This window comes from Blastomyces gilchristii, assembly GCF_000003855.2.
Source record: "Blastomyces gilchristii SLH14081 genomic scaffold supercont1.4, whole genome shotgun sequence".
NCBI classification, from domain to species: domain Eukaryota; kingdom Fungi; phylum Ascomycota; class Eurotiomycetes; order Onygenales; family Ajellomycetaceae; genus Blastomyces; species Blastomyces gilchristii.
The window spans coordinates 1,336,363-1,351,935 of NW_003101679.1; the positions used below are offsets into that span (position 1 = coordinate 1,336,363).

General features: G+C 46.7%; 4 protein-coding genes across 7 annotated transcripts; 1 reads left to right on the forward strand and 3 right to left on the reverse strand.

Annotated features, from left to right (window-relative positions):
• Nucleotides 1-398: 398 nt before the first annotated feature.
• Nucleotides 399-2,749, reverse strand: BDBG_02802 (dolichyl pyrophosphate Glc1Man9GlcNAc2 alpha-1,3-glucosyltransferase). The gene is made up of 6 exons (XM_002626579.2): nucleotides 2,519-2,749; nucleotides 2,335-2,413; nucleotides 2,017-2,210; nucleotides 1,438-1,937; nucleotides 1,189-1,328; nucleotides 399-1,075 (listed from the first exon to the last, which is right to left on the reverse strand). Exons 1-6 carry the CDS (start codon nucleotides 2,593-2,595, stop codon nucleotides 551-553), a joined length of 1,515 nt encoding a protein of 504 aa, XP_002626625.1. The 5' UTR covers nucleotides 2,596-2,749; the 3' UTR covers nucleotides 399-550.
• A 158-nt stretch (nucleotides 2,750-2,907) lies between these two features.
• BDBG_02803 (lectin family integral membrane protein) lies at nucleotides 2,908-5,701 on the forward strand. Its single transcript, XM_002626580.2, has 7 exons — nucleotides 2,908-3,420; nucleotides 3,491-3,557; nucleotides 3,622-3,692; nucleotides 3,759-3,939; nucleotides 4,025-4,216; nucleotides 4,282-4,816; nucleotides 4,933-5,701. The coding sequence occupies exons 1-7, from the start codon at nucleotides 3,311-3,313 to the stop codon at nucleotides 5,058-5,060; spliced, it is 1,284 nt and encodes a 427-aa protein (XP_002626626.1). The 5' UTR covers nucleotides 2,908-3,310; the 3' UTR covers nucleotides 5,061-5,701.
• Nucleotides 5,702-6,615: 914 nt separating this feature from the next.
• On the reverse strand, nucleotides 6,616-12,362 carry BDBG_02804 (nucleus protein). Of its 4 annotated transcripts, none has more exons than XM_031720961.1 (5): nucleotides 11,907-12,362; nucleotides 11,036-11,339; nucleotides 9,461-10,979; nucleotides 8,584-9,360; nucleotides 6,616-8,524 (listed from the first exon to the last, which is right to left on the reverse strand). In XM_031720961.1, exons 3-5 carry the CDS (start codon nucleotides 10,930-10,932, stop codon nucleotides 8,071-8,073), a joined length of 2,703 nt encoding a protein of 900 aa, XP_031577315.1. In that variant the 5' UTR covers nucleotides 10,933-10,979; nucleotides 11,036-11,339; nucleotides 11,907-12,362; the 3' UTR covers nucleotides 6,616-8,070. The 4 variants fall into 4 exon arrangements, with proteins under 4 accessions (XP_031577315.1, XP_031577314.1, XP_031577313.1 ...); XM_031720960.1 differs by having other exon boundaries at nucleotides 11,036-11,344; XM_031720959.1 differs by having other exon boundaries at nucleotides 11,420-12,362.
• A 101-nt stretch (nucleotides 12,363-12,463) lies between these two features.
• BDBG_02805 (methionyl aminopeptidase) lies at nucleotides 12,464-15,423 on the reverse strand. Its single transcript, XM_002626582.2, has 5 exons — nucleotides 15,025-15,423; nucleotides 14,670-14,753; nucleotides 14,351-14,455; nucleotides 13,407-14,207; nucleotides 12,464-13,298 (listed from the first exon to the last, which is right to left on the reverse strand). Exons 1-5 carry the CDS (start codon nucleotides 15,044-15,046, stop codon nucleotides 13,078-13,080), a joined length of 1,233 nt encoding a protein of 410 aa, XP_002626628.1. The 5' UTR covers nucleotides 15,047-15,423; the 3' UTR covers nucleotides 12,464-13,077.
• Between the last annotated feature and the right edge of the window lie 150 nt (nucleotides 15,424-15,573).

Genomic DNA, 15,573 nt, shown 5'->3' on the forward strand with positions numbered 1-15,573 from the left:
ATATGTCGATTTTTGATGTGCCTATTTTTAACTAACTCAAGGAATAAAAGAAAGGGGGGGCCATCGGCTTGGTTCCCCTTTGCACGCACCCCCCTTGGATGATCGGCCTAGCACGGGCAGCATACTATACTCCTCGCTCAAACTGGAACAGGAGGCGAGTGAGGAAGTTCAATGCATCATACCTCAGTTAAGGCGTAAATGCGCTTTCTTCTGGTTTAACCATTTGTATAGATTAACCCATTATATCAACCTGGCATCGTGTTCATTTGATACCACTTTTTAATTTCTGCTTTAATTTCCGCTATAGTTGAAGGGGGATATCATACTTTTTTGTCTCTACCGCCTCAGGAATGGAATTTAACATATACTACTTTGAGACCTTAATGGAATTACACGAGGTTAGGTGGGATATACCAGAGTAGCAATAATCTGATAAAAACAAATAGGTAATAAACTTTATATTATCAACCCTTTGAAAAAGAAAAATATCTTTCAAATACCCATTACTATCATTCTACATCTGTCCAAAATCTCTCTTACTCTACACATCCTACGCAGTGAAATAAACAACCATAAACCCGACCCAACTCCCCACAACCCCCAAAGCAGCATACGAACTAGTAAACATCAACGGCAAAAACTCATACCTGCCCCCTCCAAAGACCAACCCATGCACAAACGAACAATACACAATCAACGGAATAGCCACACTATCATACAACATCGAAAACCGATCCAGCAAGAAAACTCTCGGCCGCACAGGCACCGGCGCCAGCCTCTCAAAAGCAAACATAAACAACACAAGCCAGAAAATCGTATAGACGATCTTGACGGGAAACTCGGCGGCGGTGAATAGCAGCGGAAAAAGGGAGACATGCCCCGCGACGGCGAGCGGCCGGAAGGCGCTGAAGTATCGCCGGTCCTTGAGGGCGAGCAGGCTGAAGGGGATGATTACGAGGAGGATTGCCTTTTCGTGGACATGCCAGCCGAAGAGGAAGGAGGCGTAGCCGCAGAGGGTCACGGCGCCGATGAAGGTGTCCCAGTCTGGTTGGAACCAGAGTTTGGCCAGGCAGAGCTGTTTTTTTTGGTTTTAGTTTGAGCTGAGTACGCAGAGAGGAGAGGGAGGGGTGTTGGCTAGGGATGGATGGGTGGAAGGGGAAAATCGGGGATAGTGAAAGGTCTGCATACCAGTTGGAAGAAAAGAGTTAAGCCGAAGGTGTGTTCTTTTGTCACTTCGGGAAGAACGGCGAAGGAGGTATCTCCCACCAGCCCCCTCGTGACGCTACCCAGAGCACTTGGATCAACTTTTAAACCAATAGATGGTGCGACTGGGGTTTGTGGAATGAAAGCATTGTTAGCTATTTGTTTTGCCATTGACTATAGGGATGGGAAGGAGCAAAAAAAAATGACTGGGCCAGCCGAGGCATATAACATTACCTAAAATAAGCACCCGATCAACAAACGAGTACATAGCCCATACGTTCGGCGCCCAGTACGCATGGCACAGTCCACGCGAGAACGGAAACAACCGGGCCTTAATCTGGCCCAACTGGCCCCAGTAAACAAACGGCCCAAAAGCAGCACCAAAGACGCTCAACACACCGACACCAAGTTTGATGATGTTACCGAATCTGGGGCGGAAGATTGATGGCGATTTAGGGTGCAAGCAATAGGCGCGGAGCAAGTAGACGAAATATGCTAGCGAGAGGTAGAGGTAGATATGTTTCAGGCAGAGAAGGATGGCAAATGTGATCCCGCTGTGGAGGAGAGTGGATTGCTTCCGGGCCAGTACAAGGGACAGGATGAAAATCCCGTAAAGAAATCCGTTGTATTGGAAGTGGATGTGGTCGATGATTAGGAGGCCGGGGGATAGGAGGATGGAAAGCGCTGCTGCGTGAGCGAGCCGTTTACTCCCAAGTTCCACTGATTGGATATGTCTACGCATTTAATTTTTTCCCGAATTAGGACAAACCACCCTTCAACCCCTTTTTTTCAAAGCGGAAAGGAGAAACGCACCGGTGAAGTGCAAATACAAGAACAAGCTCCAGCGCAATGACAGAGAATCGCTGGAAATAAACGGTTTGCCAGGTGTCATAGTTCAGATTATCCAGTTTCAGCATAGCTGGGTCAACATAGACAGCCACCTGCGAGAGTAGCCATTCTAGCGCGCCGAAGAACGGTGGGTAGTCCAGAGTCCATTCGGAAGTTTTCTGGATATCAAATGTTAGTTTCGTTTAACCAAAATCAATAACCTTGATTGAAAATAGCATAGAAAAATAAAATTAAAGTAAAATAATTGGAGTCATAGACAACAAAGCTCTCGACACAACATACCTCGTAGTACCACTTTTCCACAGGCAGGGAATGGGTTATTGCCAACCAATTACGGTGGACTTCAAAATCTGTTGATTTACTTCAACAAAGAAAACATCCGTTAGTTCAAGCACTTTGATTTTCATGCCTGTTTGAGTATTCAACTTCTCATATCGAATTGTTTTTTTCAGGCTTTAAAACATACTATGCTGGAAAGAGCAGGACCTTGAACGCGGTAGCAATAACCGCGCATTGCGCCAACGAGGGGTAAAAGTCCTCCATAGGACATGATTGTGGGGAAGTTTACTGAGAAAAAAAAAATATAATAATACACAAAATGTGGAGAAGAAGAGAAGAAATTCGGCGCCCAACCTGTCACTCCTGATGGGGCCCGAATTGAAGCTCGATATTTCTCGGGGTGAAGTTGAGGTTGAAGCTTGGATGTTTGCTTTGTTTGACAAGTCGAACCTTGGAACCCTTGACGTTTTAGAGGTCACATGATCTGTCAAACTTCCACTTCCCTGTCACAAAGCCAAGTTACATCTTGGCGCGTTTGGCACGTTTGTTTGATTGTAAACAACTTCCCCTTAAAACGTCTGAGGACAAGCTGGCCGAAATAAAGCGTTTGAATACTAATTCATCTATCTTCTTTGAACAAACACGCGCCCAATGAGGAACGAAATTATAGGCTAGATCAGCTTACATTAGCAATTTCTGTTAGATCTGATCATACATTTATTTCCTTCATTGTGTCCCATTCTTGCATCTCAACCATAGACTATTGGAGCCCCGCAAGCTTTTCTCCCAGTCTGAACTTGAGACTTCAACAAACCTTGCAGATATAACTCGGCCTTGTTGCTGTGAGGGGCGGGATAATAGGGGTGCTGTTGGGAATAGCTTGCGGCGGTTGTCTTTTGTCCTTTTCATATAATCTTCTTCACTTGGATCTACCATTTCCGGGGATCTGTAATATCATACCCCCCTCCGTGAATCCGCAATGGTTCAATCATGGGGAATTACAAAATTCCTGACTCTGGTTTCAGCCTTTGTTTCAGTTTCACAGGCAGATTCTATTATTGAGAAGGCGAGCTTTGGTCTCAATGGGAGGTATGTTTATGCTATTCCAAGGTCGTATCTCTCTTTGACACCAAGACTGTTTTCTGACAGTTACATTCAGGATATCGGCAGACAAGCATTTAATCCCCGGCTGGCAGCTGTCTGGCACGGGGCATACCCCTCATAAGGTGTGATCCAATACTTACTGAATATAGTATGACAAGGCTTTCTCTCTAAAAAAAAATGATCTAGTTGTCTGATCGGATCATTTTGACGCCTCCGTATACGGGCAACAAACGGGGTTCGCTGTGGTCGGAACAGCCGTAAGTATATACTCTTACTACCCTGCTAGATGTAGAGAGCTTGAGAGATACTAACTTACTGGAAAGGTTTGATAAAGCCGAATGGACTGTCGACTTCGAATTCAGGTCCAATGGTGCGGATAGGGGAGGCGGAAATCTCCAGCTGTGGTACGTGAAGGATGGACCGTCTACGGTCTCAACATCGAGTATATACACTGTTGGTAAATTTGATGGATTTGCTCTTGTATTGGATGTGCAGGGTGGAAGGGTAAGTCGTCGATGGCCCTGAGGCTTATATTATATATAACGTTCCGCCCCCGGTGCGGGTCCCCTTGTTAACTGTTTTTATCTAGGGTGGAAGCATCCGAGGATTTTTAAATGACGGCACCACAGATTATAAAACTACAAACGTTGACAGCCTAGCATTTGGACACTGTGACTATGCATACCGAAATCTCGGACGCCTCTCTCACATTCAAATCCAACAAACGAGATCAAGGTTCAAGGTTTTGGTTGACGGCCGTGAGTGCTTTGCAACAGAAAAGGCGAGTTCCCCACCATTATATAAATCATCCATTGTGTAAATAAATATCCAACTAACAGCCAACAGGTGTTTGTTCCATTGGGCAACACTTTTGGAATAACAGCCGCGTCTGCCGAGAACCCAGACTCTTTTGAAGTCTTCAAGTTTGCCTTGAGCATACCAGATGCAACAGCTCCTGGAGAGCAGGGATACCAGCATCGGCCTTACGAAAACCAGCAGTTTCCAAACCGCAACGCCCAAAACGCGAACCCAAACCAGCAACGAGCGCCTAATGTTGACAACAGTGCCATCGATCAGCGGCTAAATGACCTGCAAAGTCGTCTGAATGCGCTAGTTGGCACTACCGAAAGACTCTTGACTGAGATGCATTCACTATCCAGCAAAGTCGATGAGCGTCATCAGGATACACTGAAAAAGCTAGCTCCAAGTCGTGACCAGGCCGGTCAAATAGAACAACGGATGCAGCGTATTGAAAACATGATCCAGGCCGTGCAGAAGGATGTGAAAAACTCTGAGCTCAAGAAGCAACTGAACAAACTGCAGGACTCCTTGAAAAATTCCCACTCGGGAGTGATTGAGCAACTCCAGTCAACTTCACATCGTACGTATATATCTTTCGCTCTCTTGAAAATTTTTAGTACCTTTTTATGACCTGCCATACTGGAATTATCCAAAAGAAAGCCCCAAAACTCACTATAGAAACTTCCTTGCTTTTAGAGATACTATCTTCCACGCCACGAATGGGATTCTTCATTTTCCTAATAGTTGCGTTCCAACTTGCCCTTGCCGCTTCGTATATCATGTACAAACGACGTCGCGCAAACATGCCAAAAAAATTCCTGTGAGGTGGATAGCACTTTACTCTTCACCATGCTTCCTCTGTCAGAGAAGGAGGGGAAAAAGGAAAAAGAAACCCCCGGGCACGCTCAAATGACGGACCAAAATACCGAACGAAACAGCAAAATGAAACATGACAACGCGATAAATATAAGGAATGATATCACAAACAAAGGAAATCGATACGGTTATTTAAGCGGAAAGAGAATGGAGAATGGAGAGGAAAGATTAGCAAAAACCCACATGGAGCGAAATGAGATATTTATACCCAACCCGCTAGCTTTTGTGCCTTCTTCGGTTGGCAAACTACCTCTTGCCCCATATTTGTTACACTTCACATTAGACGACAGCCTTTCTTTGAATTTCGTTTACCGTTACCCTAACTGCCAGCCAACCAGCCTGCTTCACCTTCTGTTTGTTCTGTTCTATGGCTAACCTCCTGTATATTACCCCTTTTACTATTATTGGCAGTATTTTTCTCTCGATTTTCGGTTCCAGCAACATCAGTTGCAAGGTTGAAAATTCCCACTCCCATGTTTTCGCTTTCTCTCTTCCTCCTTCCAATCTCACCTTATTGATCGTTTCTTGCTCATGTTGTGCTTCTGGGGGTTTTCTTTTTTCTCTCTCTCTCTCTATCTTTTTTTTTTTTTTTTTTTTTTCTTTTTTTTCTATTCTTCAAATTCACCACCTATTTTTCCATATATGTCCGCTCCTGTTGTGCTAATGCTTAAATTTCATCCATGATTTTTCCCTCCATACCCCCATTTGCTAACGGCTAGGAACGTTCTTATTATTTATTGTCTTTCCTTTCAAGTTATAAGTTATATCAAAATGGCAGCAGACGCGTTTAGATTGGATTGAATATTATATTAATATAACCCCCAAATACCATTTCACCACCGTCAATAGTAGTATATATTCATTTCTCTTCACTAATGAGCTTTGAAATAACACTCGAAAAGTTATTGCTTCCGGCTACTTCCTGGATTAATAATGATTTAAAGGATCAATGTTTTACCAACTAGTTAGCGAATTAATAAAAGAAGCCCATAGAATAAAGAAGAAGAAGAAAAGAATACAAGATTAGAAAAAGAAAGAAAAAAGAAAAAGAAAGAAAAAAAAAAAGAAAGAAAGAAAGAAAGTCCTACTTCGTGGCCATCCCGATTTACCCGCTAATTAACATTCTCCGCACTGTGAGAGGCGATTTGATGGTCGCCCAAGGAAATGCCAAACCTAAAATTAATTACTGGCTTCCCGAGGCCCTTCCTGCCTTCAGGGGAAGGCGGATAGGTTCTAACATCTACGCTGCGTACAAATTGACGTTTTCTTCAATTTTTCACGTACAATATGTGGAAGGATTAGTAAGCCAGATCACGTGACCTGACACAATATGTTGGGGTTCCCGCGGTTGATCGGCCCTTCTACCAGCAGCGCTGGTGGTGATCGAGCTCTTTTGCCCCAGTAGCCTACACAATACATACACGACGCCGCGAATTGCACGCTGGAATGTCATGTATGTATATATATATATATACATGCAATAAAAAAGAGTTAGCCAAAAAAAAAAAAAAAAAAAAAAAAAAAATATCAAGTTTCTGTCCAGAAGACGGGGGCTTCTGTTCACACACACACTCGGTTCGAGTGGTTCTGTCTATACTGTACATACATGAGCGGAAGATAAAAGCAAAGCAAAGAAACAAACAACAAAAGTAGCTGTCTAGCCTGTTAAACACGATGGATGGTACAGAACATAAAGAGCAACCGAAAGCAATAGCAAAAACGGTAGTTATTTTCTGTAATCGAACATGTATACAGCAACAATGATCACCACGGAGATCCAATTTCAACCCGGCAAATCGTTGACCCGTGATGAGTGTGATAAGGGTCGATGAGGAGACAAAACACATGAGCGTACAGGGTATCAATCACCCAAAACAATGTCTCTGTGAGAGACAGGTAAAAGAAAAATCATCAAAGTCTCAATACAGAAATTTCAGACTCCCAAACTCCAAGCAAACCCACCCTCGCTGGGTAATAAATGTCCTTTTTTGTAGAAGAAATCCGAGAAATATCTCCAATGGCAAGATACAAGATAAACAGGAAAACCTAAGAAAATGTCAAACCAAAACTCCTGTTCGACAAAAAAGCGGATGTCTTCCTTAACTCCGACCCAATGCATTTGAAAAGGAAAAACCGAAAAGATAAAATGAAAAAAACAGCTTTTCTGCTCAATATAGTTTATACAGTAGAATAATATGCTCAAAAGGGCGACATAGAAAGAAAAATAACAAATGAAGACGTATTCGTTTGTAGAAGGCGGCAGTGGAAGGCGAGAGGGATTCTTATGTCCGAGGGGGAGATCGCCGTATGGATTTAACGCTAGGGGGTCGGGAAAACATCGAAATAGCGCAGTCATTCACGGGAAGAGATGTGGTAAGACGGGATTGGCGAGTTCCGAAGTAAAGCAGAAGACGCTATCATTCACCCTCCCCTTTTCAAAAAGGGAAAAACATAAAGTCCAGAACTTCACAGCGAACCATCGCCAGTACCATAGCCGCATACCGGACACAGGCGGAGAATCGTTGTGTCTACTACACCCTATCACAAGGGCATTGAGACGCGGGACCGAGGAACGAAGGAATAAAAAAAAACAAAAGGTAACAAAGCGAGGCACCAACACCGAGATTCGCGTTGGAATGCGGTTTCTGGATGTCATGTTCTATATCACGAGAAAAAGCACAAGAACCTGAGCGGGTCAATCATGGGTGGCAGCTGCGTTAACCAAGACCTGCAATCATAACACATGGGGTACGGAGACCGTATCACTCGGTGCTAAACTACCTAACTTTCCTCAGCTCTGGGGACAATGATTCGAAGACCTGTCCGTACACCACGTGGCGGGTGTACCATGGATATAAGAGAGCGAGTACTAGCTAGTAGAAGGCTACTAACGCACCAACGTTCCCAACCCTCTCAAGCAGCAGGGTGGTCCGAAGATCACGAGCGGGAGAAGAGATACTAATAAGCAGTAGCGGAGCCCGAGGTCAATGCCTGGATGCGTTGATTGGCCGAATCTTGGATGGCCCGGAGGAGAGAGATTTCGTCAGTGTCCATGCGAGCACTCTCCGGAACGTTCGCAAGGAGCTGGCTGACCAGCAGTGCGGCCCGCTCAGGATACGCGGGAGCAGCCGGCTGAGTGGCTGCCGCCATGCCTCCGAGTGCGATGACAGCGTCGCGCTCGGCCGGTGCCAATTGAGACAAAGCAGCATCCGCATCCGCATCTGTATTTCCCCCCCGGTTCTGAGCGGTGGAAGCCACGGCAGTTTCCTGGGCGGAACTGTTGGAGGATACAGTGTCTTTGGCATCCTGAGCGTTCGTATCACATTCCGGCGCCACCGGAGTAGCTGTAGCCTGGACGGTTCGCACCGCAGCGGCCTTAATAGCTGCCAAAGCCTGGGTTTCCACATAATCACTGGAAAGGGTCAGCAAGTAAAACACAGCAAAACTATGATACAGGTTATAACAACATACCGTTTGACACGACTGACGAAATCCATCACAACGCCGCGTTCTGACACACGATATACAGCACCGGCTATCTCTTGCTCATCGAAGTGCTCCGCCTCGCTGTCGCTGGGAATGATCTCAATGTCGATGAACTTCGGGTTGCGCGGGCGACGAATGTGTGCGAGACGTCCCCGCCCGATACCATCCAGGTTAGCCAGGTCGTGATCGATGTGGTTCGGGCATTTCCAATGTAGTGCCCGGTTTTCGCTCCCAGGCACCTGTGGCGGTGGGTTGGACCGCGGCGGGTCAAGACAATCCAAATGCCACGAACAAGGACAGTAGTCGCATTGGATGATTGGCCGGCGCCCGTTGGACGTCAAGCCACACCTAATGCAGGTGATCAGCTTTCCCTTGGCATCAGTAAGCCGTAACAAAGCGTTACGTTCGTCAAGACGACCCGTGCGGTTCCCTCGAGGGCGACTACCGCCCCTCGGAAGAACGGGGACTTCTTTGTATACCCCGTCTTCGCCCGTTTTCGCTCCCTCGAAGAATTCACGGATCTCGGGTGGTAGCTCGTAGTTCTTCGGCGGCATGTTCTCCACCGCTTCGATCAGGGGACCCATTGTTCCCTTGACCCTACAAGTAGGGCAGAACCACTCTCCTTCGGGGGGTGATTTTGGGTCCATGGGTGGTGCTAAACATTCGAAATGGAACGAGTCAATACACCCGTCACAGCACAGAAGCTGTCCGCTACCGTTACACAAGCGACAGAAATCTATGTTATCGATTTCGTCCGGTGGCCTATAAGCAAAACGGAATCTGTCAGTATGAAGGTAAACACTAAAAAATAAGCCACATCCAACAGATGGTATGTGAGCTAAAACATATGGAAATCACTTACGCTACAGATTTCCGTGTTCTCTTGGGAGGTTTCTGCTGAACTACTGGGGCAACTTCATCTCCGGCTTCACTCGACTCGAATGTCTCTCTTGATCTTTTGCTACGGGTTGAAGGGGCTGACTGCGGTGTGGGAGAGGCCGTTGAACTGGCGGCAGGGGTTCTGGAGGGTCGAATGTGGCTTTCTGGTACAGGAAAGTCATTGAAGGTCTTTCTCAACGCTAAACGCTTTGCTGCAAGGGCTTCGTCCGAGTACTCTGGATCGTCTATTCTCTTGCGTTTTCGAATCTCGGCGTCTTCTAAAGATGGGAAGATGGACTGAGACCTGGTGGGGACGGACCGTGTCTTTCCCTTGGCGTGTGACCCTCGTGCTCCTTTGCCTTTTGCATGAACAGAGTTAGCCGCACGACCAGAGGTCATTGCAGGGGCGAAGGTTTCGGCATCGAGAGATTTTGCAGAGGATAGCGATGACGAGGTGCTAGCAGCAGACTGGGTACGCGTCATGGTAGTAGCTTCGTGGGTGGGAGCTTCGCGTCGATCTTTTTTGACTGCATCTCGCATAACAGTTTGAAATAGTGATTTCTCATGAGGCCCAGCCTGTTTGCTGAATACTCCCTCCAGAACAGCGAAGAGGAATTGATCTTTACTCGTCGCATCCCTGATGCGTCGCAGGCCATTGACAACTTTAATATCCTTACGCTCCTCTGCGCGCGCGATGGCGGCGTCAACAACTTGTAAAATCTTTTCCGGTGGATATTTCAAAGTAGGCGGCGTGGAAAGTAGTGTTGGTGGATGTGGATGACCGTTAACGGGTGCGGTCTCCGTTTCTGAGTGGTTGTTCCCCATTCTAGAGCGCGTCGAGCTTAAGACTTGATCTCCGTTCTCGAAGGGTTGAAACCCGCCCTCCATGAATGGACTTTCTGATGGCGCAGGCTCCTCCGCGGAAGTCGAAGCAGTTCCCGGCCTGTCGTCACCAGTGGGTGTTGATTTTGCAGATTTAGTGCCGTTTTTCTTGGCAGGAATTGGAGTAGAAGATTTCACAGTAGGTATCAAACCGAGTCGTCGACGTATACTGATCGACGGAAGTACACCTAACGGAGTAGTACTAGCTAGATGATAGGTCTTCTCACCTTTCTTTGAGTCGAATTTGTAGCTTGGAGTTGGAGGGGGCAATTCAGGCTCAACCCACGGCTCGTCCCATCGTGAGGGGGGTAACTGTGTGTCGGCTAGTGTTGTTGATTGATTACTGGGCTGCTGATCTGGGTGTTGTGCAGATGTCTTTGTCTCCTGACCATACAGGGGCTCCTGAGACGGTTCCGTAGGGCCACGCGCGTTGTGCGCTGTTTTTCGTTGTTTCCTCGGTCTTGTCGCCTCTGAGACGGATGAGGAAGGGAATGGCAAAGACGAATCTAGAGGAGTGGAGGGGCGAGAGTTGTTGTGGGAAGTAGCGCGGGAAGATCGGGTTTTAGGAGCCATTTGCTTTCTCTGCGAAATTGCACGGTTCGCGACGAGGGTTCTTGGGGCTGCACAGCAGGAGTTAGCTCAGGGACGCCGAAGTAAACAAAACGGAAGGACCTACAGGAGAGGAATCCCCAAACTAGCCACAAAACTGCAGCTGGTTACTCGGGGAATCGGTGGTGCGGCCGGCGGGTTGCCTGGCGGGTGTTGAGGATTTGGAGCGGGAGAAGGAACAAGCGTTCGTTGGTGCAAGGGCGAAAGGGGAGCGAGATTTGACCAGCCAAGTCACACGATTTTCCGAGGGGTTTGGCCCAGGAGGGAGCAGCAGCCAACACCCACAGTGGACAACACCAAAAAACACGTCAACCACAACCTGTTGATTTCGGGCCTGAAAAACTGTAGAATGGTAGACCTTGTAGCGAAACCTAGACTGGATTATTTAGTTGGTGAATTTTGGTGTTGTGGAGGCTGTTTGGAGATATAGTGCTTGGTCAGGGGCTCTCACTTCCGGGACTGAAAAGGGTGCAAAGTTGACAGGATTTGGGGGGAATATGATGATGAGGAGGATTCTTAGAGATAGCTGGAATTATCGATGCATCCAGTTTATTCTGGTTTAAAGTGATTGATGTTTGATGAAGAGACAAGAATGGGGTTGAGGGTCAAGGCAAGTGTGGAATGTGGCGCCCAACAAATAGGGAGAAGATTGTAATGAGTTGGATGTGAGAGGGAGATCTCTCGTGTTAGAAGCTCGTGGAAAAGGGCCTGATAGTTAAAAACTGATGGCTTTGAGATATTTAATAGGGGTTCTGGATCTCGAGTAGAGATGACTAGTTGTAACCCTTTTTGACAGGAGAGACGTGTTGGTTGCACGCTATTGTGTGTGTGGGAAGGGTAAAAAGGGGATGGCTAAGTAAGCGGGAAAAGAGTGTGTTTTTCTGGAGGAGGGGGACACAGGGAAGAAAAAGAGAGAAGTTAGAGACGAAGCTACATACAGTGAGAAATCTCGAATGATTTAGAAAGAGACTGAAGCTGAACAGGACAAGGTGCAAGCAGTAATCGAGGGAGAAATCGTGTTGGTTGCTACTCAGGGATGTCCGAAGTGCATATGAACCTTACAGGGGATCGATTGATGATTTAAATTGTCGCGGATGAGTAGATTATCGAGTAGAGAAATATATGTAAACAAGCGGGGTGAGTAATGTAAGTAACTCTGAAGTTGTTGGAAGTTCCAAATTGTTGGTTTTGGAGAGAATCCAAGTGAAGGGAGGGAGAGGGAGAATTTTCTTAAAACCCTAAAGGGGTCAGACGGACGCCGGAACTTCCCACCCCAACAACACTGACAGGGCAACAAGAACAATGTAACAAATCACACCCCCCCCCCCGCAAACAACACTGCGGAGTCTCCCTAACAACACAAGGGGAATGCTGTCCCCATTCATTCACTTCCCGTGGCTATGAATGAAGAGCCTCAACAAAGACTGCGATGGGGGCGGAGGGGAAGAGGGGTTTCTTCAATTGAATTTGCCCTTCAACTACTATTTTCACTACGTTTTTTTTTTTTTTTTTTTTTTAAAAAAAAAAAAGGAGGAGTATTGTGGTATGACCCGTTCATGTACCTATATGTACATGTACATGTACATGCACTAGGTATTTGTCCGGAAAATATATTATAAACCCCTTTTCATCACAATATATCAGAATTTTTCCCGTTTTCCTGATCTTGCTGTCTAATCCAGCTCCCAACCACAGAGCAAAAGAAGTCACGAGAAACAATGTAAACAGTAAAGAGGGACAAAAAGGAAGCAGATAGTATAGTGTATGCATCTAGAGAAGAACCGCATGAAGTAACAATAATAGCATAGCAAGCAAAGTAAAGTAAATTTCATTCTCTTATAGCCTGCATGGTCTTAAGGACCTAACCTGCCCTTTGGTGCCCCTCTTAATATAAGAAAGTGAGAACAGCGATGCCTTGCCTGGTGGATTTCTCTTCTTGCTAGGCGCACACCGCAACCACCGGCGAGATAAAGCAACCCATTTCCCTTGCGATTCAGACTGCCTCCTTAGCAGGAAAAGGATAGCACAAAATTAACTCGCTCCAAGAGAGGTGAACTTGGTCCATATTTCTGGACTAGCAAGGCAAAGACAATAAAAGAACCATTTCCTCTACTCCTCGCCGCTGGATTCCTCATCCTCCTCATCAGCAGCAGCCTTCTTGGCCGGCTTCTTCTTCTTCTTCTTGTTCTTCTTCGTTCCCGTGGATCGCGCCAACGGGCGCTCGAGGATCTTCAAAATCTCCTCATCAGTAATCTTCTTGTCTGACTGAACCTTGGACAGGTCAAGGGGTGGAGGAGCGGCCACCCTCGTCAAACCATTCTTGGTAATCACTACAATACAGATGTTAGCAAGCAGAACCCCTGAATATCTCAATCCCTTCCCTAGAAAAAAGAGGGATTGCACATAGGGGAATCACAAATATCAGGTTTAAAACGTACCAACAGTGGTTAATAATCTCGACACTGGCGACCCATCAGCTTCTCCAGCAGGGTCATATTGTCGAACAACCCCACCACGAACACACTCAACAACACCAACCTTCCCAGCCTTCTCATCCTCAAGCTGGCGAAGACTGAACGGGAAGGTTCCAAACCTCCTAACGATTTCCGAGAGCGTCTGCCTCGAGCTCGGTCTCTTCAAGATATACGTAGTCGTGGTACGGCGGTGCAGAGTAGCTCTGTACTCCAAATTCTTGACCTTCCCAGATCCAAGACTAAGACCGACCTCGACACCCCACGCCTCTCCAACCTCTGCAGACCCCTCCCCCTTAATGCCCGCGCTAGGCGCAAGAATAATCTTCTTCTTCCCCTCGATCTCATTGTGCTCGAACAACCAGCTAGTCGTGTTCTCCACCAAAGTGCAATCATACGATTTAGCAACTTTCTCCAAAAGTCCCGAAATGGCGGATTGCGTGGGTGGTTTTGCAGCTGCGGCTTGCTTTTTCTCCTCGTCGGAGCCGCTTGCGAGGAGGCCCGGGGGGACCATAAGCCTCAGGAGCAATTCGTTCGCGTAGTAAGTTGCCACGAGCAAATCTGCCTCGCGGCCAGTGACTTTTCCGTCACTGCCTACAACAATTGTGTCGCAGACAATGGTGCCAAACCCGTCGATTTGCGCACCTAGCTGAATCTTGACGACCTCATTGGCCTTGAGCGTTGTGGCGGCCTCCTCCGCATCCGACACTAATGGGGTATACGGAGTGACGAACGAGCTAGGAGAGACGGTAGTTGGGTGGGAAATGCCTGGAGAGCAAACAAATATACGCGGACGACGAATTTGTTATTTTCTTTTTTGCATGATCCCGGAATTGATGAAGGGGTACGTATATATGAGGGCCGGATTGAAGCAGCGGTTTTCAACCGCCAATAATATTATATCCACATACCCTTGGGGACTTTCTTGCCCTTGTAGACCTTGGCAACTTCCTCATCCAGAAGCTTATCACCCTTCTCGCATATCTCGACCACCTTCGCGCCCTCGACACACCATCCTATTTGCAGCAAAGTCAGCTTCTGGGAGGGGAGCGTTGGTCGAGTGGTTCTTTTTGGGGGAATTGAGCAGACGACATCTTCTCAGTCATTTATTTTTCTTGCTTCTTTTTTCTCTTTCTTTGCTTTCTTCTTCCTTTGTTTCGGAAGATCTTCAGAAGAAAAGGAAGAAAGCGGAAACACTTGAAGGAGAACAAAGGGGAAAGGGCACAGCACCTGTAACAGCCTCGAGAACTTTGTGTGAGATTTGGGCAGCGGTTTTGTACTTCGTCAAAGTATCCGGGTTGTTGAGGGTGTAGTCTGTACGTAAAGAAAGGGTGGTCAGTCAATCAATGATGTAATTTAAAGGTACAGCCGTTATCCCGGAAGTGCACCTAGTTCACAAAGAGAAAAGAAAATATAAATAAAAACACCACACAGGATAAATGACCAAAATACACATAATACACCGGGTTAAAATAAAGGGTTATAAGCTGGTGGTACCAGCACTTGGGAACACCAGGCAATTCATTGCCCGAAAAGTGTGCGTGCGTATAGAAATTGTGGTTGTCCAACGAACAATAGAACTCACCAATCTCGGTAGATTCGGCCATTGCGGAGTAAGTGGCCTCGCAAAGGATGCGAGGGATAAATCGAAGTCAAGATATGGGGAGGTATAGAATGAACTGGCAGCTCGTTGTGTGTGCGTATACCAGAAGGAGAACGTTTTAAATAAGGATTGTTGTCGCAAGCTAGGTGTGTGAGTGAGGGGTGGTGGGGTGGGGGGACGAAAGGTAACTATGGCACAGAGGAACGAAACCGAAGAGTTTAGTGGAATTTTACGTGGGAATTTAATAGGAGCTTATAGGTCGACTACCATTACGGGCTGAATACGACGGCAGACACAATGATCCCTGCGAAGGGGCAATAAATCATTGTATTTCATCATAATTGTGGGATTCCCTTGGGCTTTCATAGGAGCAATTGCGAGGTTTGTTGCCATACGAGTAGTTACCTACGTTGTAGATGCCACTCACTCGCTGGGAAGACTCCAGGCTAATATTACAGTACGGTAACTAATGAGAGTACTCGATACTCGTGTATTACGATCACATGATGCTGTCTCTTGGCACTTTCGTGC